Source organism: Ptychodera flava, chromosome 16 (assembly GCF_041260155.1).
Source record: "Ptychodera flava strain L36383 chromosome 16, AS_Pfla_20210202, whole genome shotgun sequence".
In the NCBI taxonomy this organism is placed as follows: domain Eukaryota; kingdom Metazoa; phylum Hemichordata; class Enteropneusta; family Ptychoderidae; genus Ptychodera; species Ptychodera flava.
In genome coordinates this window covers 5,124,176-5,149,637 of record NC_091943.1, presented here as the reverse complement: position 1 = coordinate 5,149,637, position 25,462 = coordinate 5,124,176, and the positions used below count along the sequence as shown (strand labels likewise).

Sequence of the window (25,462 nt, the reverse complement as noted above, 5' to 3'; positions counted from 1 at the left end):
ATAAACCTACTCGATATTTACTTTCGTCTTTTTTGTGAGTTGTGGTAACTGATGAACATTATTGCCGTATTACAGCTTATAATATTAAGCAACCCTTACTGTAATAGGGTTTAATAATCTTGGACGCTGTCCTCGGCTCGTACTTTCGGGAAGCGAAATTTGCCAGAGTTTGTAACACGTAATGCCATTGGCTGTGTATGAAAAAGTATAAGATATTGAAAAAATGATAAATCGTATTTTCGTCTTCTAACATGTACCGTTCTGATGAAATATACTAATTTTAGCGAGAAAATTGATATAATCAATGAAAGTTGGACAATATAGTTCAAACTCCCCTCATTTCTAGCTTTGCCAATGTATTTCCGTTATAGGATTATGCAAATTTAAGCCTTTGACCTCAATATACTGAGGTCAGACATTAATTGGACAGTAAAGTCGCGCATGCACATTGTGCACATGTGCAGTTGTCCATCGGCAGTCGGTACGGAGTGAGTGAGTACCGGCATGGTAAGTGTCGCGAAACAGGTGCGGTGCGGTGCGGCAACGTGTTTAATTAAGCTTGGGAACGGGCAGACCTGTCACAAGTTTGTAAGATACAGGTAAATATGGCTTTCGCAGGTTATTCGTGTTTGAATGAGTTCTACAACAGCTTGTAAGCTTGTCCTTGCAATTGCCTATTACGCATTGCATATTGCACGGAGAGAAATCATGTTGCAACCGAATCGCAGTATCTGTACATTTCATGGTCATATAATGCCAATCTCCCGTTTGATGAAAAAAATATGACTTATTCCTGGGCAAAAATATTATCGCCGGTACGTATTTGAGATTGGCAGACTCAGTTCGCATGTTGTAGCGAGGATTGCTCTGGATTGTGACACGGCCAAGTACGTGAAGCCATTTTCCTACATAGGGAATGCACATGGCGCCAAGTCTCCCATGACCATGCTGTTATGGCATGGAAACTTGGCTGTCGTCCTAAAACGACGACTTTTAGCCCCTGAACTTGCAGGCTGGTTTAGAATCATGTTGTTGCTTAAGCAAGTGCAGCATAGTTTTTGGAATAATGCTTTTCGGACGAGTGAAATCTTCGGTTGGGGTTGATTGGCACATGGACTCTGAGGTAGCAGAGACTACCTCCATTGGGGTTGATTGGCACTATTGACCTAGTCACCCATGTGTACAGTGTAGTTTATGATAATTGATCCATGAGCCCATTTCCCCACTACACTTGCACACCCAAGTCCAGTAACCCAGGACTTCATAAGCAATGGCTTACTGAGGAAATATTATACAATAACCAATGCAAACACTGTTGTACAAATCCTCACTTGGCTTATTGCAAATGATTTAACTATCACTCAGCAGGACTGTAATATGAAAAGTTCACGAGAGCAGCAACACAGATTACCCATAAGTCTCCTCGATTTGTATCAATAGAAATTTGAAATAGCTGCACAGGTAGCCAAGCTTTATACTCTGACAAATAGTCACTAATTTTAAAGTTTGATGAAAATAACCTGTAAAAGTGTACAGTGTTCTCAAAACAGTGAAACTCCCCCTTGAATTTCCGTACTGTTAATAGCTTTGTCAGGCTTTGTGAATCAGTGTGCTTGGTGTTAAACAAGTTGCATTTCCATGTGTGAAATCCATTTCCATGTATGATGATGTAAAGGGATAAGGATGGATGAATACCATGATTATTCTATTGGATCGATAGGACTGAAATACATGGGATCAAGAACAGGCACTTCATATGACACTATCTTGGTTGGGAAGAATATTAACAGAGAGATGTTTTTCACTTTATCTCTCTGTCAGGTCATGTACGTGAAAGAACATTTCCATTACCTTGGCCACTGGTATGCGAATGATGTTAGCTTAGGTGAGTATCAAATTAAGATTTATGTTTTCAGAATGGTTTAGGGTGACAAACAGACACTACCCATTTCTGCGATTTGGTTACAATTTGTTTGACATAGTAATCGTGATCCAAGGCACGTGCTGTGATTCTGTGGGAGACAAGTTTGCACATATGATGATGTTAGATAGGGACAAATGACAAAACCATGGTTAGTTCCATTGAAATGGGACATAGGACGGTCTGATGTGCATTATGCTTAAAAGTTAATTAAATTAACTTTCTAATGTTGCTGTATTAATGATAATTTTCTAATGCTGTATTTCAGATCTGATCCACAGCAAATTTCCACGTGAAATAGAGACCGTACAGCAAGGTATGCAATTTTAAATTTTTATGTTGTTTTTCATCCTTGGTCATACTTTAAATAAGGTACTTCCATAGTGTATTAGTATATCAACTCCTCAAAAAGGGGCCAGTTTACCAAGTTACTCTTGCCACACAACCCACTGTGAAAGAAAGTGATTTAAATTTCAATTCATAGACAAGTTTGCACATATGATGTTTTGCTAGATAGGGACAAATGACGAAACCATGGTTAGGTCCATTCAAATGGACATAAAGCTGTCTGATGTGCAACACTCAGTGAATTAAATTTAACTTTCTCTCTGTTGCATTTATGTTAATGAAATTTGTCTTCCAACGCCACATTGCAGATTAGATCCACGTCATCAATTTTCCCTGTGAAATGCAGACATGGCAAGGTTTGTAATTTTAAATCCTTGGTGTATTTCATCTTTGCTCAATATAAAGGTTATGAATTAGTCTTCTACTTCAACAACATATCAAATCTTCAGAAAGGCACCAAGTTACCATGTTATTCTCTGCATTTAACTCACAGAAATTGTGAAATTGAAATTTTCATATCCACCTCTGTTACTTCTTTTGTTTAGATGAGAGCCACATGTTGAATGTGTAAATGGGTCGATGAATTGTCATACTAATTATAACATCACAACAGCTGATACCATTGTTCTAACAAAATTTTATCATAAAAATGTTACAACTATAAAAATGTTACAGCCAATCACAGTTGGACAAATGTTTTATGTAAATGTGAAGTTTATCTTAATAATAAGACCAAATTCATCTAGAATTAGACTGAATTTCGTACAGATAATATGTAGATATCATTGCAGTGTTGGCGCTAGGATTTTTTTCATTGTAGCCACAGTCTGTTAGTGTGGCTAAAATGATCAATTTTTTAGCCACAGGCACTGAGCAATTTTTATTAGCCACACCCAACAAATCAATTTCACGTACAAATTGCACAAACCCTATTTTCAATAACGTTTGTACTTTATTATCCAAATGTTGGGCCAGGGCTGTTGTACATACACTTTAATTCCTTGACAGATAAACTGCTGAGCACATTTTCTGCCAATTTTATAGCTGCAGATAATAATGACCAGGAGCACGGTAAAACTCCAGGTCCTTTGTGAAAGTTGTCTGTCCTTCAATTAAAAAAATATTTTATTAAACAAAAATTGGTCTTAACTCCGTTCAGATCTATATTTCATGAAAGCTGGTGAATAAATTGACCCCTCTCTTTATAGACAGGGACAAAAAAACTTGTTTATTTTTAACCTTTATTATGACACAAACAACAAATAGAGTTCTTGGAATAAAACTTGCACAACATGTTATGAAAAAATCATCAAAGTCTAATCATTGGCCATAATTGTTCCTCTTTTTTATTTTTTACATGATTTAAAAACTGCTTTATACAGTTATCTGGTGATCTGGATAAAATTACAGTGATTGCCTGACTATGCAAAGCATTGTCCATAAAGTATCAAAGAAAACTATTGGTATTAAAAAATTGCTTAGGTTTTGAAAATTAATTAAATTCGCAAACTCCGTGAAAAATCCAAAGAGCAGTTCGTCAATACGACAAATCTGTGATCAACCGACTCATCTGTGTAGGCTCACATTTTATACTTCCATGCACAGACAAAAACCTTGCTGAAATTTGTTCGACCATGGTCTAGACCGTGGTTCGTCTGTCTTTGTTCTCTTCTCGGTGGTTTCCTTGTGTCCTTTTTTTTCGTAAGCTATTTTAAACCTAGTTTCTTTCCCAGCTGAGAACAATCAATAAACTATTTGTAGTTGGCAATCGTAGCTGCCCGCAAGCCGCATCGCATCGTACCTTACATTCGTAACACATTTGCATTGTTTGGGTGTCTCGAAACTACCCAAACAGTACACGGACCGGAGTATACAAACTGGAGATCTTGAAACTTTTTCACGCATGCTCATTTAAGCTCTGGGCAAAGTCCAACGCCATCATTTTAGTCTGTCAGTTGCATGGTCAGGAACTCTGCCGTCGATCATCGGTTGACGTACGACAAAGCAACGAATTATTTTGTTCAAAGGCTAGATATTTAAATGACTGAATATTTCGATAGTCTGACCGATCTAAGGGTTATTTTGATACGTTAAAAGTGACAGAACCGGCGTGATTAACGATGGTGCACGCTGTTTGGAATACGTTGTGGCTGCTAATAGTGCTATGCTGGCCGGCGTGAACTCAAATTACCCTCATGCTTGCATCCTGACGTGACGTACGTGGTCAAATCCCGGGGTCAAATGTTTCGTACGATGCTTGCAGCGTTTGTGCTGGAAAATTTGGATTGCGGAAAATAACGTAGACTTATTTGTAAAAACGACTAGTTGTTAGAATAGTAGGCTACATAAATAATCCAGTACATATTTTGGATCGATCACAATGAACACCCGCATGTCGAAATCTTGGTCCTTCGGGAAACCGTCGGTCTGGGATTGCAGGACTGACGTGATTTCGAAGGCGTCTAGGGTCAACACGGCACCCGGTCACGAGCTTTCGCCACGCGTGGCGAAGGCGTAGCAATTTTTTTTTTCGCCACATCAGACATTCGCAATTGCGACTGTGGCGAACGTTAGCGCGAACCCTGCATTGGATGATACGATGGGAAGTAACACTTGCAAATTTATTTCAAATAGTCTTCAAAGAGTTCATGTAGAGAATCCTGAAAGTAATACTGATCTGCAGCAAACCCTCCAACTTAAGATCACTTCACTCTTTTTGGTCAATTTTGGAATGTCTGGGACCTGTTTTGCATCAGTACAATTTAATTGACGTCCGTGAGAATGCTTCTTGAGTCCACAGTTCATCAATGTAGCCTTGAAGAACCACTGTGAGTATGTCACAGTTGTAGAGTGTCCTTTGCCCAGTGCCTGTGATGTTAACATATTTGCTACTCCTTACTTTGGAATGACGACAAACCACCAAGATCTCTGAGGCTTACACAAAGGGAACTCAAATCAATCATAATTGATATTTTTGTTCATTGTTTTCTCATGAATGACAAGCAACTATTTTTGTTTGTTTTCCTTACAGGGATGTTAACACCATGCTCAGCTGTACTAATGGTAAGTATCTTTCAAACAGTGAAATATGTCCGTCGTCATAACAATCAGGCTTCCTATCATTAATGGATATTGCTACAACCTGATCAGAAATGATTTTGTTAAGGAGAGGGGATTGATGTTTAGCTTATAATCATTGTAATCCATCATATTTGAGCAATTTATGTGATTTCAGTCTTTTAGACGTGTGGCGCGTACAGGCGCCGTCAGTTTCCATCCAACACAAGTGACTGTTTGGGTATTTTCAGAGGCATTACTGTGATGAAATCTTGTCGAGTGATCCATCTGATTTGTCACAAAATTTGATGACAACTCTTGGTCCTATCTGAAAGTTTGCCTCACCATTGTGCATGATCAATTTCACTTTTCAATTTTAAATTCTTTGACCGAGCTCATCAAATCTTTTACTGTTCCAGGCTCAGCATATGGAAATAGTCTTAGTCGCCGTTGAAAAAGAAGCATTGGTAAGTTTAAATCCTTGAAATGTTTTGGTTTGTGTCTTTTGGACATGTGATGCATACAAGCAATCTCAGTTTTTATGGAGATTTAACTTTCATGGAGGTCTGTTGGAATGTAAATATTCAGGGAATTTAACTATTGTCATAATATTCCACCAGAGTGACCGAGAGAAAACTGCATCCATTAGATAGGATAGAACAAAGTACCAATGATGTCTACATACCAAGCCTTCAAGGTTCAGAAGAACCGTGTTGAGACTTTTCCAGGTATACTGAGGACTTAATGTGAACATACACCATTTAATATTGACGTCAATTTTATAACAGACTGTTAACAGCTTTTCTTTCTTCCCCAAAACAGCAGAATGGCCTATATCCATGATATATCCTAGATATTACATGCGTTAAATTGGTAAGTATGTTGAAGTTATTGTTGCTGATATAAATGAGTAAAAGGAATGATTATTGCCTGTCTTTATTGTATCTCAAATACGAAATGTTTACTGTATGAATTCAGTGATTTGCCAGGAGAGAAAATTCACAACATTACCAAGTTTTAGTTCTCATCAGTTCAAGTGTTCTGGAGATCAGAGTGTCACTGTCAATGATGCCATACATTGTCTTCAAGGTTCACTGACATAAAATGGTGTTGAGAAACACAATTAGCGGATTCCTCTGAGACGGTGACAAACCTAATTGTAAAAACTCAAAATATTGATTATACCAAAATCTTGATTTTACTGAAAACACCAAGAAGCATACAACTCCCTCAAGAATGTGTCTTGAAATGACATAGAAATTATTTAACTTTCAGGGAAGTGACGACTATTCCTTTGCCTTCTATGGAGGAAAGATGTCTAAGGGAATTCTAGCTAAGGCGGCATTGATATGATGCCCATGTAAGTTTAGTTCTTTGAAATTTCTTGAATTTGTAGATCAGGCTCTTGTTGAAAGCTTTCAGAATGAAATAGATATTTGAGGTGACTTCAGCTTCTCTGTGATATCATAGTTCATCTGGTGAGAATTTCTATGAACACCAGCTACTATCTTTCTCTCCTATCTGAGACTTGACACCAAGATATCTTACTCATTGTCACTTTGTATTTGTGGGTCGTATTTGTGACAGGGTGCTTTTTTTCTCTCAACAGTAAAACTTAATTTATCACAGGCTGCTGAATATATGGTAGGTGGTCCTTAGAGTTAATTGATTTACTGTTATTCAAATCACAGTGTGTCAGTATAGAAATATTCCATGATATTTTCTCATCAAAGATTGATACTTCAAGGACTTGAAATCTGCAAAATAATCGGAAACTCTGAATCTAACTGCAAGAAATAGAAACCACAAATGTAACTGAGTGAACTGAATTTTTCCAGAAATAGTAATTTTCCATAAGTAAACATGGTTGACATGTGCCTTGTTACCAATGTGCAAAATTGCGGTGACTTGAATGAGGTGTGTCTGGGTTGACAGGTACTTGCAGAAGATTCATCTGCACAACATAATTTAACTTCTACTTTCCATACAAGCTTTGCTGTGATGATTTCATAGTTCATCAGAGAACCATGAAGAACAATTAAAACTTCTAGTCTTTCACCCCTATCTGAGTCAAAGCTTGACAAAAAGCATGTTTATTGCAAATTGCTTTATAACTCTTCCCGAGTCAACTTTGTGTTTACCTATACTTTTTGCAGATCAACTGGAGACTCCCAGAGCTGAAGTTCTTCTGGTAAGTCGATCAATTTATTGCAGTTAGCCTTATTTTTATCAAACCTGTCTAAAGAATGTACAGGGTGAACACAAATGATTGTTCACAATGCTGTGGGTATTAAGATGGATAAAGTATAATGATGATATTTAAAATGTTAAAGACCTGAACAGCACCAACACAAATCTGATTCTCTTCTGGCCAACCTGTCGGTTCTACCAAAGCATTAGGATGACATGAATATGAATATAGGAGGCAGATTCTTTGCGAAGACTCTGTGCCAAATGGATCAGATATTTGCTTTTCAAGTGTCATTTGCCGTTAGTGTCTTGGTGCATTGTGGAGATTTTCTGTCCCATTCAGGCTATCAATGGTGTCTTATGATGAGTTGTATTGATATACTGATCTATATGATGCGTGAAGTCTTCAAGACTTCATAATTTATATTAGCTCTATCTGAAGACATGCATATTAGAGTTTAGTGTTGACTTCTATGTGATAGCAGAGATGTAACTTTTTACTCTCGCTTAATTCAACAGCAATTTTAATGGGAATCCTATTGAAAAAGTGACCAGAGAATATGATACGGAATTCAGAAACTTCAAGCCATAACAAGGTATGTAAAATTGCTTTGGAGAGAGGACCTTCATTCAACAACAACTTCATTGTAGAAATTACGATAAGGACAATTCTTGATTGAAGTATGTGGTGTATATTATGCAAGTGAAACAGAAAATAATTGTAACGGATGTCTGTCACAAAGTTATTGCAGTTCAACATATTACACTTTGAAATTGCATAAGTTTTCATTGCAATGGATGCTGGAAACTTGTATAAAATGTAAAATCTCATGGTCATTTGAACTGAAAGTGTTTTACCATTTTTCGGTCTGTGCATAATGATGAATGTATGGGATTGCCCCCGTATGAACCTCCAGAAGTGATTATTATCCTTGGTCTAATGACATCTGACTGTGTACAGATTGGTTACTGGAAAACTTTTCCAAGTATTTGTACTTGTTCGATAGTAGTCTTAATCTGATTTTAATTTTCATTGCAGCATGCCTTCACACTCAATGACAAAGTGGTTTTACTTAAAGGTATGTGTGCTGTGTTAAATTTGAAGAATACAAATGTTAGGGTGAATGTATCAGGTGTGTTAAGCCAAGTTAGACGCTTTTTCAACAATTGTATGTCCCAAATTCCTAAAAATGTCAAGTTCACAGTGGAATTTACTGACAAATAACCATAATGTTTTTGCTGATGGACAGAAAACCTCTTACAAAATCAAATGGAAGTCGTAGGGAATTTTAACTCCATAAAGTATTAGACTTTCAAGCAAACATCCTGAAAACTAAAATTGGAGACCTCTTGGGTAAAAATCATGTATTGCATTGGTCTGATTTGCAAGAAAGATGCTTTTTCTGACAGCCTGTGTTCTTTAACGTATGCCTTCATGCTGATTTGACATGCCACGACTTGCCAAGTGTTTGAGAAAGTTTCACATCTTACACTATATTTGATAGATGGAAAGTTCAAGAAATTTGTAAATGTATTCAGAGATTTCAGAAATATTTCAGAAATCTTAAAACAGGACTCACTGATATACAGTTTTGAACCTCTTTTTGAATGTCTTTATCCTTGTTGAAAGGTGACATGTTTCAAAAGCTCTGTATATTGATTTGGATTATTGTGCGGCCAAACAATAGTGTCTGTATTATGAACATGTTAGTGTTAATTTGCTATCACCTATGATGTCAAAAATAATTCTGCCAATATGAACATAGTATATGAAATCATCAAATCCCATTCATTTCTGAGGTGATGAAAACTCAACAGAGCGAAGATTGGCAATAAATACGGAGATTCACTAAACCAACATGTCTTTCTTCCTGCAATTTGTTTCAGATCAGTGGTGTAAGGAAAAGCAGCATTGATAGGTAAGCACATGCAAATATTTTATCTGGGTTGATCTTGAAAAGATATATTCTTCAAGCTTCAAAAATGGGTGAAATCTTCAAAAATAACGACTATAGACATCTTGAGGCATCACTCCAAAGCAAAACAACACCTACTCTGTTGATTGTGTATCTCCCAGTGCTCATCCAATATACCTCTCTGGATTTGTGAACAAAATTTCAGAAATTTTGAACTGTTCGTTCGGTAGATAACTCAATCATATGCATGTCCAAAAATTGACCTTCCCCAGGTAGGCATGTATTTCCTACTGTGGTACAAACATGCTCAAGCAGGTAGACTTTATTGTAACTTAAAGACACCAGTGATGATCATTTTAATTCTGCCAAATGAATTGACAGTGATATCAAATCTTCCGTTCTCTTCTGAGGTGTCAAGTGACTCGGAATATCTCAAGTGATTAAACAGACTGGATAAAGTGTACAGATTTTCCACCACCTGTGTGCGAGTTAATCAAATGCAGTTGTTTTGCACTTCCCACAGTTGAAACACAAGTCTGAGGTGACTCACAAACCAGTGGTACTTTTGAAAGATTGCCCTAAAATTGGGTGCAACGCCAGGGTTTATGGATTGGCTGGTATCCATCACGTGAGCTGTCAGGAGGCCGGAGGTGTTACTTGGAATGATAAAGGCGATGATATTTCAAACACTTGTAAGTGTTGCTACATAGACTGCCCTCACTGGTTTTGAGAAGCTTCGTATCATTCTGTTTTACTACTAGCTGTATGACTTGAAGAAATCAATTCTTCATCAATTTAGTAGCCTGTGAAAGTGCTTCATGCATTTTTCCATCTGCTTGCTTCTGTACAGATTCTATGTACTACAACACCATGTGAGAGGGTTATGCCAATCCACCATGGTAGAAATTACATTCCTGGCATTGCCATTATCATCTGGCATACACAAAACTGTATGTACTTCATGCGAATTGGCCAAATCTTCAATTTCATCAAATGAGAAGCTATTCGTTGTTCCAGAGTGAGAACATGGTGCGTGATGAATTTTTATTTGTGGGAATCTCTCTGAGAAACTCATGAAAGATACTCATTTACAAATCTTCTGACACCATAAACCATCTGATCTCTGTAGTTGAAGATTCACTGAAAACCACAGGTTTTGACAAAGTTGTCTTTCATTTCAGGAGTTAAGATGGCTGTATATCCACTGGCAATCTTGAACACACCAGTCCCAGGTGAGTATTCATAAATATCACACATCAAAGCAAAGTCGTGTGATGTATCAGTAACAATCTACCAGAATTATTTGAATACTAGCCGACCAGCTTCAGGAATTCCTCGCTTATTCTGAAATGTTCAAGGAGAAATTTCTCAACTAACATTTGATTGTGATTTGAATTTTTTTTCAGCAGAAACTTGTATTTTTTATTCAACGCTACATATCACCAAACACTACGATGTAAGATAAATTAATCATTGTTGTTCAGGCCCCTAAGAAAGCTAGTATGTTGCTGAAATTGAATCTTCTTTTTGAAGGCCGCCAGTTTTGCTGTACTCAGCACTTCCTGAAAGTGTATCAAAGACACTCCATTGAATAGTTCACTGCTTGGTTGACCCTGGCTTTCATGAATCAGAAATGATGAAAAGATTTGAACTCTCTCATTGAGTATAAAAGATGTCAAATCAACTTCTGATAATATTCCACTGCCAATCAATTCAGATAATTTTTCAGATCTGAAATCTTGAGGATTCATCGACAACCCGCAAGTTTTGATGAAGTTTTCTTTCATTTCAGGAGCTATGATGGCTGTGTATTAACTTGCAATCTTGAACACACCAGTCTCAGGTTAGTGCTCATAAAATCACTCATCAAAGCAAACTGGTGTGATGTATCAGTAACAATGATGCAGTGGTTGAGTTTCCATCAACCAGTTTTTGTGCGATGATTATTGTTGATAAGTATCCATTTTCATGATTTAGAGACTCCACTGTACTCCAAATCTACCAGAATAATTTGAATACTAGCCGGCCATCTTCAGGAATTCCTTCCTTAATTCTGAAATTTTGTTCAAGGAGAAATATCTCAGCTAACATTTGATTGTGATTTGAACTTTTTGAGCAGAAACTCTTACTAAAGGTCTTTTTATTCCACACTGCATATCACCAAACACTATGATGTAAGATAATTAATCATTGTTATTTTGTTGCTGAAATTGAATCTAGTTTTTGAAGGCCACCAGTTTTGCTGTATTTAACACTTCCTGAAAGTGTATCAAAGACACTCCATTGAATAGTTCACTGCTTGGTTGACCCTGGCTTTCATGAATCAGAAATGATGAAAAGATTTGAACTCTCTCTTACTGAGTAAAAGATGTCAGATCAACTTCTGATTAAATTCCACTGCTAATCAATTCAGATAATTTTTCAGATCTGAAATCTTGAGAATTCACTGACAACTCACAAGTTTTGACAAAAATGTCTTTCATTTCAGGAATTGAGATGGCTGTATATCCACTGGCAATCTTGAACACACCAGTCCCAGGTGAGTATTCATAAATATCACACATCAAAGCAAAGTCGTGTGATGTATCAGTAACAATGATGCAGTGGTTGATTTTCTCTCAATCGGTCTTTGTGCGATGATTGTTGACAATTATCCATTTTCATGATTTAGACTCTCCACCGTACTCCAAATCTACCAGAATAATTTGAATACTAGCCGGCCATCTTTAGGAATTCCTTCCTTAATTCTGAAATGTTGTTCAAGCAGAAATTTGTCAGCTAACATTTGATTGTGATTTGTACTTTTTGAGCAGAAACTCTTTTTTTTTTATTCAACACTACATACCACCAAACACTACGATGTAAGATAAGTTTGTTGCTGAAGTTGAATCTTCTTTTTGAAAGCCACCAGTTTTGCTGTACTTGGCACTGCCTGAAAGTGTATCAAAGATACTCTATTTGAATAGTTCACTGCTTGGGTGACCCTGGCTTTCATGAATCAGAAATGATGAAAAGATTTGAACTCTCTCACTGAGTATAAAAGATGTCAAATCAACTTCTGATAATACTCCACTGCCAATCAATTCAGATAATTTTTCAGATCTGAATTCGTTGAACTTGACCTTGTGTTGATTTTTCCTTCTTTTTTTTTCAGATGGAAGTAACACAGATGAATCCTGGACAGATGTTGTTGATGTCATGTACTTTATTTTTATACAGATATGAAAAAATAAAACTTGACAAATGCACCATGGGTCTCTCTTGATTTTTGTTAAGTAACATGTACGATCTACTATGTTCTATAAATGCACAAATATGGAGAGAAAGTTATGAATGGCAAGCATCTCTTGTTTTGGGTAGCATCAACCCTGACTGTGGGAAAATAGGAGATCAGAAAAGCTATCTGTCGCAGTTTTCTCAAACGCCAAGTTTGAATGTGCATAATATAATGCACGAAGAAGGCTGCCCCCAAGTGTTCATGTGTACTATTTGTTATGGGCATATACACTGGATAAAGAGAAGTGACTTTAACATTGAAATGGATGATTATATACACCTTGCATAAACATGGACGATTATAATTATAGTATTGCACATACACGGACTGCATTACATGGTTCCGCTATCACAAAAATAGCTTACACAGATTGCTAAGTCAAGTAGCATAAACAATGGCACAATTTCAGCAGATGGCAGTGAAATGTGTATTTTGCAGAAAGTATTGCAAACTTCTCCTTTGTTTTGTGAGCCATGAAGTTGCACATCTGTACTGTCTTGCCATGCTGCAAACACGAAGTAGCTCTTGGCCCTCATACAACATTGATACTAAATGAATAAGAGCAATGGTCCAACTGTAATAACTTGCTGCCAACCAAAGCAAAGATCAAAGTAAACCCGACAAGCTTCAAGGATGGCTTGTTTAAGCATAGACAGTCAAGAAAGAGGATGGGAAGCTACCGCAAAGAACAAAAGAACTGTGAAGAAGCGATGAGCGATTTCTTTTTGAATAATTAGAATGTGTGAATCGATTTTTGCATAATTATCAGCTGGGCAATAGCCGCTGCTTGACATCCGATAGTTTGCAGTGAAAAAACTTCATTGAACATATTTTCGGCATAAAACAGTCTTTCCGATTGAAGTCGGATTCCCTTATCCTAAAGATTTCTTTATTCCTAGATGCAACAAAGAAACATTGCTTTCCTTCTGAATGGGATTATTCTCTGCTATGAAAAAGGTGTTTAGGACACACTGAATGTAAGGCCTGCAAGCATGTTATACGAGATTGTGTGACAGTCGGATGGTAAGTGGATTCGTTTATCAATGGGTATGCAAATCCAATGTAATTTATTCCAGCATAGTTCGTTTAAAGGAAATACCGCAGCGTCCCATCCTGTTTCTCGACTGTCTACGGTTAAGTTTATAAATCATAGTCTTGCAAGTCCAGTTGATCGATCATCTCAACTTGTAGTTCTTCCCGGCATTCACAGTACAGCCTTTCAAGTTCCTTTGATAGCGGATGTGATGAGCCGTGGGTAGTATGAATGATCTCTCTTGCCTGTAAAAACCACATTTCAAATTGTGAATGTTAGAGCTTGGAATTATGCTCATTTAGAACCAAAGCAATTACTACACCCCTCATCCTTATAATTTGTGTCATGATTTATTGGTTGACAACCAACGGGTTTTGGTCATAGGTAAGTGTCTCTCAAATGATACCTTGAGAAAGTGAAAGTGCCATTTGGACATGCAAACATTCCTGTATATTGCAGTTTCATCTATCATGGAGACTTGTCACGATGGAAATCCTGTGCACTTTGCTACAGGTACTTTCAGATGTGACTGTTTTGGGGGACTTTTAGGGACAAAAAATGTATGCTGTTATGCTCATGGTGGCTGATTATCTGACGATATCGTGTTTGTGGTATGTGTACATCCTACTTTAAATACACATTGGCAAGTTGGGCGGCCATATTTTCTGTGTGGGGAGTATTATGGGATGCATTTAGTGCATACCTGCTGAAGGGATTTTTCTGCGTCTTGTAAATGTGAAAGAAAGAGCTGTAGTTTACCAATTCTCATCAGCTGTACACCAACATTAGGATGACATGCAGGGTAGTGTAATCTGTAATGTTCAACAATAGGAAACATTCAAACTGCAACATCGTTGAATGACCTTGAACTGTCCTTGGAAAGATAAGTAAATATGGCAGCACTGTCACATGATTCCTTTGGTGATACATAATGACCAAATTTGTTTGCAAATGATTATTTTCCTTTTACTTTGAGGAATTCTTTGGAAACCATATCAATTAATTATACTTGTGAATGTTCGACCTGCCAGTACAGGTCTTGATGAGCATTCAACCTCAGGAATCCTATGAACACACCTGTACCATTCGAGAACTATTTGAAAAATACAGAAAATCGGCCATGCATAAGCAAACAAAAGAACCACTTTATATAGAACATTTATAAAAAATGTTCCCTCCTAACTAACCTGTATGGTAGGATTGTCTTTATGCCATATTTCAATGCTGATTTCCACTGTTGTAGATCTATACATGCATCCATCGCTGCGTCTAGTAACTGGACAGCATAAATATTGCACTCATGTAGGACTCTCTCACAGCTTTTCAAATGCTCTTCACACAACTCTAGGATCTTTTTGTGATTTAAATAAACGGTCAAGGAAAAATTCTCTCTGAGAAAAACAACATGAGTGCAACTTGTCGACAACACAGCCCATGTGGTGTGTTGCATTGTGGATATTGCCATCATCATAGTACAATCATCACAGCACATGAAAACGTGATGGGTCCTGACATCTATAAACTATAGAAAAGAAATGCAAGGATATTTTGCTGTTTCTTCAAAGTTTCAATCACCGTCAGAGAATCTTTGATCTTCTCCACAAGTTCTGTGACTGTCTTACTGTGTGACTTGTCATGTCTACTGCTGCACCCTGCACAAACTATGAATCCACCTTTAAATGAAAAGAAACATCAAAAAACTTTGTCAATTTGCAAAATCTTGCACCACAAAAGTAGACATAGAAAGGATTTCTCCATGTTCAATTATTTTTACGGTATTTGCTGGAAAAAGTAATCACTCCACCATTACGTCCTGTGTATGTTGACAATGCAGTGAAGCAAAGAAATTCTAATGTCATGAAACCTAGAACCTTCTATTCATGTGACTAGACAGAGATAATGACACATTTGAAAACATTCCTACCACAAACCTAACAAATTCCATGGATTATGATACAAAGAAGATATAATTAATTAAATGGAGTATTCAGTTGTGCAGCTCTGTACCATTGCATGTGAATTGTCCCTTTGACATTCCTATCGAGACTTGGTTCAAGTTGGTGATTTTGTAAAATATGGTGGTCAGCTCAGCAAATTATTACCAATTAGGGCAAGAAAAATAAAAAGTTTGTTTCTCGTCCTCGCACGCGTCAATTTAGACCTGCGTCAACCTTTCTTTCTGCACATGAGGAAATAAAATGAGAAAAATGCAAAAATACACGACGATAGTGATAGTGCATAACACAGTGCTGTATAAAACAGAGCTGTAAACAAAATAACTGACATTAACATTCCATTCAGAACTGTACACAAATGTCACTGTTATATTGTGCTGTCAAAACTCTGCATTGCTGCACTAAAAGTCAAACCGCAGAACTGTTGCTATACAAAAATACTATAGCAACACAGCTGTGCATTTATCTCTGCGTGCATTCCTATGTTGTTTTCATGTTTTGTGCACATTCTTGTTGATTGAAGAATAAAAAAAATTGAGAGAAAAGAAACTTGCGTCACCCCATCATGTTTGCAATATGTCTTGGATGAGAAACAAACTTTTTATTTTCTTGGCTGTAGCATTATTTTTTTTATATGAAATGCTTTGACTGGAATAACTACAATATATCCCATCATGCACTGTCTTCACAGAGTTGTGTAAACACGTAGCATCTACCCATTGTGTAGGGTGAACACATACATGCTTCAGCTGAAAGATCTCAACTTTAATAAATCATATTCACAAAAAAAGTTTAATTCATTGACTTGTTCTAAGTCCAATTCTACCTGAATCATCTGGCAACACCATTTCAGAACAAGCCATGCTACTGCACTTCAATGCCTGTTTCTTCTTGTCCTGAAATGGAAAAAATACCGCAATTATACGGTGTCGCTCAAATTTGATCAGAATTGGTATATACCAGTATGGGTACCAAAGATCAACAATAAATGTTGTTTCTATCTGTTCAGTGCAGGAAAATTCTACGTTGATGTTATGACAATGATTTCTGCACAGTACAACCAGAAAAACAACAAGAAATATTTAAACCAGAAAAACAAGAATGACAAAAGTAATTAAGGTCCGAAACTTTAGGTACTGGAGGTCAACTTTAGCAACATGCATAGCAGAAAGGCAGCTAGCCCCCCTTAGTTTGACCATAGACGGTCTTCCTCCCCTCTACTGTCTATGGTTTGAGCAGGTCTGTTAATATGTAACAGTTCATAAACAATGACAGGAAATGACTCAAGTCAGTGGAGTTGGCCTGTTTCAAGCCTGTTTCAGAATTTCGCTTTTTCTTACCTCATTTGCACATTTTTGACACTGACGTGTTCATTTGAACAAATTCACATCTCAACCCCTACATCTACCTGTACACCAAATACTGAGACGGTAGCTTTGGCGCTATGGGAGCCTTTGCGTGTGACGGACATACATCCGCACATACCCACAAATATACAGACACAGACGCCACTCAGACTCATCATATAAGCTCTTTTTGGTATTTAGTCCCCACGGACACCGTCCGGGGGGACTTATAGGTTTGGTCATGTCCGTGCGTGTGTGCGTCCGTGCGTGCGTGCGTCCGTCCGTGTGTCCGTCCGTCCGTTCACGCAGATATCTCAGAGATGCCTGAAGCGATTTCATTCAAACTTGGTACAAGGATTACTTCATATGTCATACAGATGCACGTCGATTTGTTTTGTGATACAATCCAATATGGCTGCCAGGCGGCCATTTTATTACGATTTTTTCATGTACAGAGCCATAATTCAGGCATGTTTCAACTGATTTTATTCAAAGTTGGTACAAGGACATTGACCAATGTCATAGATATGCACGTCAATTCTTTTTGTGATACGATCCAATATGGCCGCCGTGCGGCCATTTTGTTACGATTTTTTCATGTACAGAGCCATAACTCAGGCATATCTCAACCGATTATATTCAAACTTGGTACAAGGACATTGACCTATGTCATACATATGCACATCAATTTGTTTTGTGATACGATCCAATATGGCCGCCAGGCGGCCATTTTATTACGATTTTTTCATGTACAGAGCCATAACTCAGGCATGTTTCTACAGATTTTATTCAAAGTTGGTACAAGGACATTGACCAATGTCATAGCTATGCACATCAATTTTTTTTGTGATACGATCCAATATGGCCGCCGTGTGGCCATTTTATTACGTTTTTTCATGTCCAGAACCATAACTCAGACATGTATCAAGCAAATTTATTCAAAGTTGGTACAAGGAGATTGACCAATGTCATACATATGCATATTAATTTGTTTTGTGATACGATCCAATATGGCTGCTGTGCGGCCATTTTGTTATGATTTTTTCATGTACAAAGCCATAACTCAGGCATATTTCAACCAATTTTAATCAAAGTTGGTACAAGGACATTGACCTACCGTATGTCATACATATGCACATTGATTTGTTTTGTGATTCGATCCATTATGGCCACCATGTGGCCATTTTATTACGATTTTTTCATGTCCTGAACTACAACTCAGACATGTATCAAGCGAATTTATTCAAAAGTATTTTTATCACAGACCTAATGAAGAGGACTCTATCCTCTCTGAGGACCTGTAATCAAAGCACCCATTAACAAGTGGGGACTGTGTCATCAACGATGACTTGTTATATATAAAACCAAATATGAGCTAAAAAATCTCAACAATATATTTGTGTTGTTTATGTTCTGGATAACCTGGTGAACTGAAAAATTTTACTGGTGTGTTATTGAAATTGGTTTACTGAAAATAATTTTGCCAAGACTTAATGGGCCATTACAGATTCTTTAAAAGTTTGATCGAAGTACTATATGTTCTATATGGCGATCAACAGTAAGTGAATGTATGCAGTATGGTGAACAATTCATTTTTGAAGAGTCACATATTTCCCATGGTACCAATAACGTTGACTGTGTTTGGCCGTTTCTCATCCATTGAAAATGATACATGACACATATTTCTCACCAAACTTGGCCCCGGCACTGTGTGTCATATATCTATCTATTTTTTAAGACTCACCTGTTCAATGTTCTGACAGACTTGGCAATCACATTCAAAATAATACTGTTCTTTCAACTGTTGTTTTCTCTCCTGTGTGCTTGACATCACTTCAATATAACTCATGAAACACTGCAGACAAGAGGAAACAGAACGGGTTTAATATGAAACCTATTGCGAAACCTATGGAATCACGATTGATACTTCAACATTTTCAGCAAGACTCACCAGACTTGCATGTGAGGGTGATCAGTGTTTTGAGATCAAAATGTGAGATCCTCTGCTACCAAAACTGGTGAAAAGAGTTTACTTGTATGATAGTAAAACAGTCAATAGCAAGACAGAAAACATACAGATATACATCCTAGAAAATGTGTATCAATACATGGAGATTACTTGCCCTGTAGATGTAAACGACATAGTCACCTTTTCAGGCAACTCATATTTTTGTTTTGGAAGTGCTTTGGGATTCAAAATATGGGTAGTATGGTAAAATGTACATTTTCTTCAACAAAATATCAGATTCACTAACAGCAAATATTCAGTTTTCCTTTTCGATACAGTGCAAGTGTACACTTCAAAACATCATCTGTGTGTTGAACATTTCACCCACTACAGATGTAATTCTTGTTTTTTACAGATATAATAGTAAATTGGTTACAAACACTGACTCAATGTACATTTTCAATATATTAAGATGTACTTTCTTTTTTAACACAGAATCACAAGATTCACGCCAAATCCTTCGAACCAAGTGATGTCTCTCTGCATATTTTGGTCTAGGCCTAGAAAGTTCTGGTCAAGGATCCATCCGTCTATCCCTATTTTTGAGTGCAAAAAAACACATATATCCTGGACTATCAAAATTCTCACAGGATTTAATTCTGTGAAGGAAACCGGACAACTTGGAAAATGTTACCTCTTCTCCTTGCTGTAATTTTCTAACACTTCTGATTAATATTTCTGTGCCGTTGAAAACTGCAACACAGTTTGCATCACAGCTGTGGTTCAATAAAGACACCCTGTAAAACAAAGTGTGCAAATTTGATGTGAAATATCTAGGATAACCTTTTTACACATACACTGCAAAGTTACCATCTATTGCAGTATAAACATTTCACACACTCTGCACTCTGTTTCTTCAATTTTTCTTCCCTCCAATGACTTTCAACTCATGTCTGTGAAGTTCAACGCAAGATCACCATACTGTTGCAGGTTCACTGGATTTATTGTTACACAAGTTTATGGGAAAAATTACTCCAATTTGCTCTGATTTCAGCTTTATTTCATTGCACAGCATCTCAGAAAGAAAAGTTCCATGCAAAAGATGTTAAAAATCTCACTTGGGATAGATTGCAACTCCGATAGGTTTCATTTCAGCATCACAGACCGAAAAGCTGTTGGAGACCATTCTGCCAAATATTGCCAACAGATCTGATGACAGGTCATTTAGTACTTCTTCTTCAACACACTGTTGTAACACAAACATCATTTGTGAAAACTGTCGTCTTCTTTCCTCAGATAATTCATCTGTATCTGTAGATCAAGATAATCCAACAAGAAGCCATGAAGCAATTGTGTCATCACTTCCAACAATTCAATAGCAAGCCTTTCCTGATCATTTTCACATTATAGTGCCATGGTATATTCTTCTGGCTCACATTTTCATTTCAATAAAGTCCCACCTTCAACCGGTGTGGCTGCATGCCAAAGATTGAAATGGTCCATGCTTTAGTTCTAAAGTTTTACCAGTGAATGGACATGCAACCACACAGACACTATTACACACAGACGTATACAGATTACAGACATGACTGACCGTTGCAATACCAATACAGAATTGATGCTAAAAATTTTGCTCATTTGCAGTGTCATCCAAAGCACTTGTATACTAGACAGGCTTTGCTTGCAGACATTTTCACTCCACTAAAACTTTATTGAGTGCAGGGTTATCTTTCCATCCTTGTGTTTTTATTAATAAAATTTGAAGGTTCTCAAGTCCATCTTCCAAGACAAGAAAACAATCTTACGTGATTGTAGAAACTTGAATTCTTTGATTCCCTGTTTAGTTTCTTCATCTCTGTATGAATCTCTGAGCTGAAAAGAAATAATGGTTTCAGAATGAATAGCATCAAACTTCCTTCAATTCTGTGAAAGGATATAAACAAAGTACACTGAAACATTCCTGTTGAAAAAGATATTTCCATTTAACTGTATAAACTAATTGACAGGTGCTTCACACATGACTAGAGTTTCCATTCTAGAACAATTGTAACATGTTACTTGTATTATCTTTGTTTACTGTATCTGGCGAACTTTATCTTTGCATATCAATAGATTTCAAAGCATCAATATTGAAGGTTATTTAAGCACAACACTACTACGATTTGGTCAAACCCTATTGTTTTAGTAATGGTGTCACTGGACCTGTGTACAGGAGAATGGGATGTGAGGGTTAAGAACAATCTGATTGAAGTCAGATGTTGGGATTGCCTCATTCACTTTCTCTTTATATTCATCCCAGATTGAGAGGAGATAGAAGCAGACGTGTAAGGCAAAAAAAGAATTGACGTTCGATTGACCACTCCCTATACATGTATCTAGTCTTAATTCGACTTTAGTTAAACATTATTTATAAGTACACCAAACCATATTGTTTCATAAGACTATACATTGTTTTAAACAACCTGAATGCTAATTCTTTCATTTGATGTGTTTATACCTTGTTGAGTAGTCTTGCTACAAGTCTCACACTGTCTGTAGGAACTCTGGGGGCGACCGCTTTCAGTGACCCACACTCTGCTTTGTGGTCCAACCAGGCAAGTCTCTGAAATATGAAAATCTCTTTACATTAGAAACACTGTGACCACTGAGAAATGCTGTGTATTTTTAAAATCAGCTAAATCTCCAGAAACTCACTGTTATAGCCTTTTCCCTCTGTGAAATGTACACTATTAGCAATATTTACGCAATAATGTACCCCCTCCTGGTCCATAATTGACGGAGGCAAACTTTGCACACCATAATGTACGAGGCAAAGCCAAGTAAATTATGGAGTACAAAGTTTGCTAGAGTCCATGTGTGGAATATGACCAGGTCTGAGTAAGCAGTCGGGAGACAAAGTCGTCTAATACTATAAATGACTACCTTATTCTATACTAATATAATAGACAGTGGTTGATACAGTGAAGCACAACACTTGGGTGAGGGACTGTGCATAGAGTCCAGTGACATGAAGTGTTGAGGGTAGAAAATGTTTCTGATTTGGGAAGGCGAGGTTCCCGTAGAAAAAGCACTTTTGGCGGGAAAAGTGTCTATGAGTCACGAGAAAGGCACATGATGGATTAGACATATTGTCTTAGCAGATGGAATCTCTGGTTGGTAAAATAAACAGTGATAGGGAGTGATGCCTCAAAACTTCGTCTTAGAATGAATGCTATCTGAGTATGTAGAGTAAGAAACTGTACTAATAATGACGTAATATAGGAATATATTTCCTAACTGTCCATTATGGGTCTGGAGAGGGTACATTATTGCTATTATTTTATAGTTTTGGCAATGCTAGTGAATTTGTAGATGTAGAAAACATCTTGGGCCACAATACTGGATAATCAGATATATTATTAGTAATAATATTAGGGAATAATGTAACTAAATTCACTGGTATTTACAATGCTATAACATAATAAAATACAAAAAATATTAAAATCTCCTATTTTTCAAGCATATTTATAGATTTTTATATTTAGGGCCAAAATTACTGGAAAGATACTAGAAAAGCATAGAGCATTTGCCGCAGATTGCAAAGTGACAAAAATTTACGACAAACTGTTGAAACAATGTCAGATAAAAACCAGACAAAGTAAGGGCAAACTGAATGATTTGTTCATTTATTACAACTGTATGATTCCTTGATGTGGGAAGATACAATGTAAATTGATTGGCTGAAAACTCTGACGTGGGCTACTGGGAGAAAATATTCCACGGGTTTGTGATTGAAAATGTATAATTCCTCAAGGAAAGTTTACATACGGATGACAATTAACAACGAGCACACACACATCTCCACACCTCGAACCCCAGGGCTTCCATAACAATGTACTACTTAGTAAACCCACTTTTCTCATACCTGGCATTTTACATTGCAGTAGCGGGCAAATTTACAGCTCGAACATCGTAAAAGAGTGCCACGACTACAGAGAAAAAGAAAGAAGAGATAGTAAGAAATGTGTGATGAAAACTATCAAAAGGACATACATTACGCCTTACAAATATCACACTGTAAAGTGTACAGAACTCTTGTCAGATGCTTTGGAGCACTCGATCGCCCACTGCTTCGCCCACGCCGTGGATATGGATGTGATTGTTGGGATGGGAATAGTACAACTGAGTTTACCTGTGAAAGCAATGGTCGCATCGTTTTCCACGTTCATTATTACAAAGAACATATACGAACGGTTTGGCCTTCATGATGAGCTCGCCAGACTTGATTTCTGTTGTTGTTTTGTAGCCACGACCTCTTTGATCGGAGACGAACACTTCTACACTCGCCGCCATGTTTGTTTTGTTTCACTTGTGTTGATAAAAGACCCCCTAGTTTTTCAATAATTGGTTATTGATTTTGGCGTACGGAGACGACTTCTTCGCGTCTGTGATTTGTTTGTTTATGAAAGCGATCAACTCCACATTGTTGTACTCCTGCGATGGGTTGATGACATTGAGCTAAATATCCAAGTGTTGGTGATTTGGATCCTCACAGCAACCGTGGTTTGAGCAAACTAAATTTGCCTGAATCAGGTTTGCAATTTGTTAACGTCGAAGGGTAATGCCAGTCCAATGACGTAAGAAGGGTGACTCAACTGTCAGTCAATGCAAAAACAATGATGTAATTGCGTGAAGTACTTGTATATTTTAACTGAATTTGTCATTCACGTATCACTCATCATGATATATATAATTCTTTCAGAAAGCAAAGTAAATGTTACTTGCTAAATGGTCACTGAATACTCATACCTTAAGGTTCCAAGACAAGAAATTGACCTTTTTAATCTAAGGGGAAAACCATTTGATTTTTGGGAGGGGTATGGAGGAAATGAGTATGGGAGCAATTTTTTTTTTTCCTTTCACAGTGACAGCAATTTGTTTTTTCTACTGTCAGAGCGGCATCAATTTTTTTTTCAAATGGAGTAGCAGTGCAAATTTTTTTTATTTGTCATCAAGTTTGTAATGCGTTGTATATAAGGGAGCCGTCTTTATGTACGGCCTGAAACTCAGAAATTTCGAGTGACACCCCCCACCCAACCATGATGAATTTGAGTAACTCCCTTCTCTAACTCTGAAATTTTGACTGATCCCCCCCCCCACTTAGAAAAGTTAAATACAAATACATGTATTTGTAAAATTTACAAAATACAGCAACAGTAAAGACCTTTGAAATCCTGATGTACCCTGCTAGACTATCATCAGTTATCTCATGATTGTTAAAAAAGGTGAACCCATCAAAATGAAATTGAAAGTCACAATAAAATAAAGATATAAAAGCTCACGCAGTATCTAACCATATAGTATATTGTTTAATTTGGATGGGTATTATGACAGGGTTTTCACTAGGATATCTGACCAGGCAGAATTTGAAAGTACAGAGGGAGAACACGCGAGAGGCTTAGGGGAAAGTGTCACAGGGGCTTTCCCCTATCTTGCATGGAAATTTTTAAGATATTGATGTGTGCAATGGTGCAGTCTGGTGCAATCTGAGAGGTGTTTTTTAATTTTTTTACTAAGTGAAACTGTTAATGTTAGAACACCCCAAGGGGGAGAGCACGAGAGGGGGGTTCCCCCCTCTCGTATTGGAAATTTTGAGAAATTGATGTGTTTAATGGTGCAATCTGAGAGGAGTTTCAGTTTATTTTGCACTCGGTAAAACTGTTTGAAAATGACATTGAACACTGCAATATTTTTTTACATTTTTTGCATGATCAGTGTTTGTGTCACAATATTCAACAACCAAACAATGACAATACAATTTGTGAAAAATCAGTTCTGTTAGCCAGAGACTGAAGATTATGGAAGACCGGTCACGACATGCGACATGCGAGTTTTTTTTTAACTGCGACCTGGGAGTTCTTAAACTGCGACATGCGAGTTGCAAAACTAATATGGCGTTTGCATACATGTCATTTCGTTCTCCTCCTAACGATGGATTACAGAGGTAGAGACGAGCTTATTTCTGCATACTTCTACAATGAATACACCGTGGGAGAGATAGCGGCCACGTTAGGACTCAGACATGTATGGAAGACCGGTCACGACCTGCGACATACGACCTGCGTCTTTAAACTGTGATCTGCGACCTAACCCTAACCCTAACCCTAACCCCTAACGCTAACTAACCCTAAGTTATGCCGTTACAATTTTTCCCTCCCTTGGCCTAACCTCCAGGGTTGAAAGCGAAGTAAGGCTTTTTACGAGAGAAAACCTAACCCCTAACCCTAACCCTAACCCCTAACCCTAACCCTAAGGGGAGAACCATTGATTTTCTGGGGGGGATGGAGGATCTGGGGAAAAAAAAATTGTCGGCAGGTGAAGGACAGAAAAAAAAAATTGATCCAACAATGGCTTTAGAAGAAAAAAAATTGTTCCAACAGACAGGAGAGAAAAAAAAATTTGTCGCCATGTGCTAAAATCACCAAAGTTTGG

General features: G+C 37.3%; 1 protein-coding gene, 1 long non-coding RNA gene and 2 other non-coding genes across 9 annotated transcripts; 3 read left to right on the top strand and 1 right to left on the bottom strand.

Annotated features, from left to right (window-relative positions):
• The first annotated feature begins 441 nt into the window (after positions 1–441).
• Positions 442–12,680, top strand: LOC139152604 (uncharacterized). 5 transcript variants are annotated; one of them, XR_011556669.1, is made up of 18 exons: positions 442–599; positions 1,822–1,885; positions 2,190–2,237; positions 2,578–2,625; positions 5,301–5,332; positions 5,746–5,793; positions 6,149–6,199; positions 6,602–6,686; positions 6,936–6,970; positions 7,483–7,517; positions 8,036–8,112; positions 8,556–8,595; positions 9,409–9,435; positions 9,956–10,124; positions 10,614–10,664; positions 11,225–11,275; positions 11,921–11,971; positions 12,587–12,680. It is a non-coding gene; the product is annotated as an uncharacterized lncRNA (long non-coding RNA). The 5 variants fall into 5 exon arrangements; XR_011556666.1 differs by having other exon boundaries at positions 9,404–9,435; XR_011556670.1 differs by having other exon boundaries at positions 8,556–8,649.
• On the top strand, positions 5,135–5,205 carry LOC139115051 (small nucleolar RNA SNORD24). Its single transcript, XR_011548031.1, has one exon. It is a non-coding gene; the product is annotated as a small nucleolar RNA SNORD24 (small nucleolar RNA).
• LOC139115056 (small nucleolar RNA snR60/Z15/Z230/Z193/J17) lies at positions 7,315–7,405 on the top strand. Its single transcript, XR_011548035.1, has one exon. It is a non-coding gene; the product is annotated as a small nucleolar RNA snR60/Z15/Z230/Z193/J17 (small nucleolar RNA).
• Positions 12,618–23,543, bottom strand: LOC139152603 (histone-lysine N-methyltransferase SMYD3-like). Of its 2 annotated transcripts, XM_070725842.1 has the most exons (12): positions 23,163–23,543; positions 22,896–22,959; positions 21,489–21,593; positions 20,797–20,863; positions 20,110–20,302; positions 19,686–19,788; positions 18,788–18,898; positions 16,524–16,593; positions 15,285–15,415; positions 14,930–15,099; positions 14,446–14,554; positions 12,618–13,987 (listed from the first exon to the last, which is right to left on the bottom strand). In XM_070725842.1, the coding sequence occupies exons 1-12, from the start codon at positions 23,321–23,323 to the stop codon at positions 13,850–13,852; spliced, it is 1,422 nt and encodes a 473-aa protein (XP_070581943.1). In that variant the 5' UTR covers positions 23,324–23,543; the 3' UTR covers positions 12,618–13,849. The 2 variants fall into 2 exon arrangements, with proteins under 2 accessions (XP_070581943.1, XP_070581944.1); XM_070725843.1 differs by lacking the exon at positions 22,896–22,959 and having other exon boundaries at positions 23,163–23,326.
• Between the last annotated feature and the right edge of the window lie 1,919 nt (positions 23,544–25,462).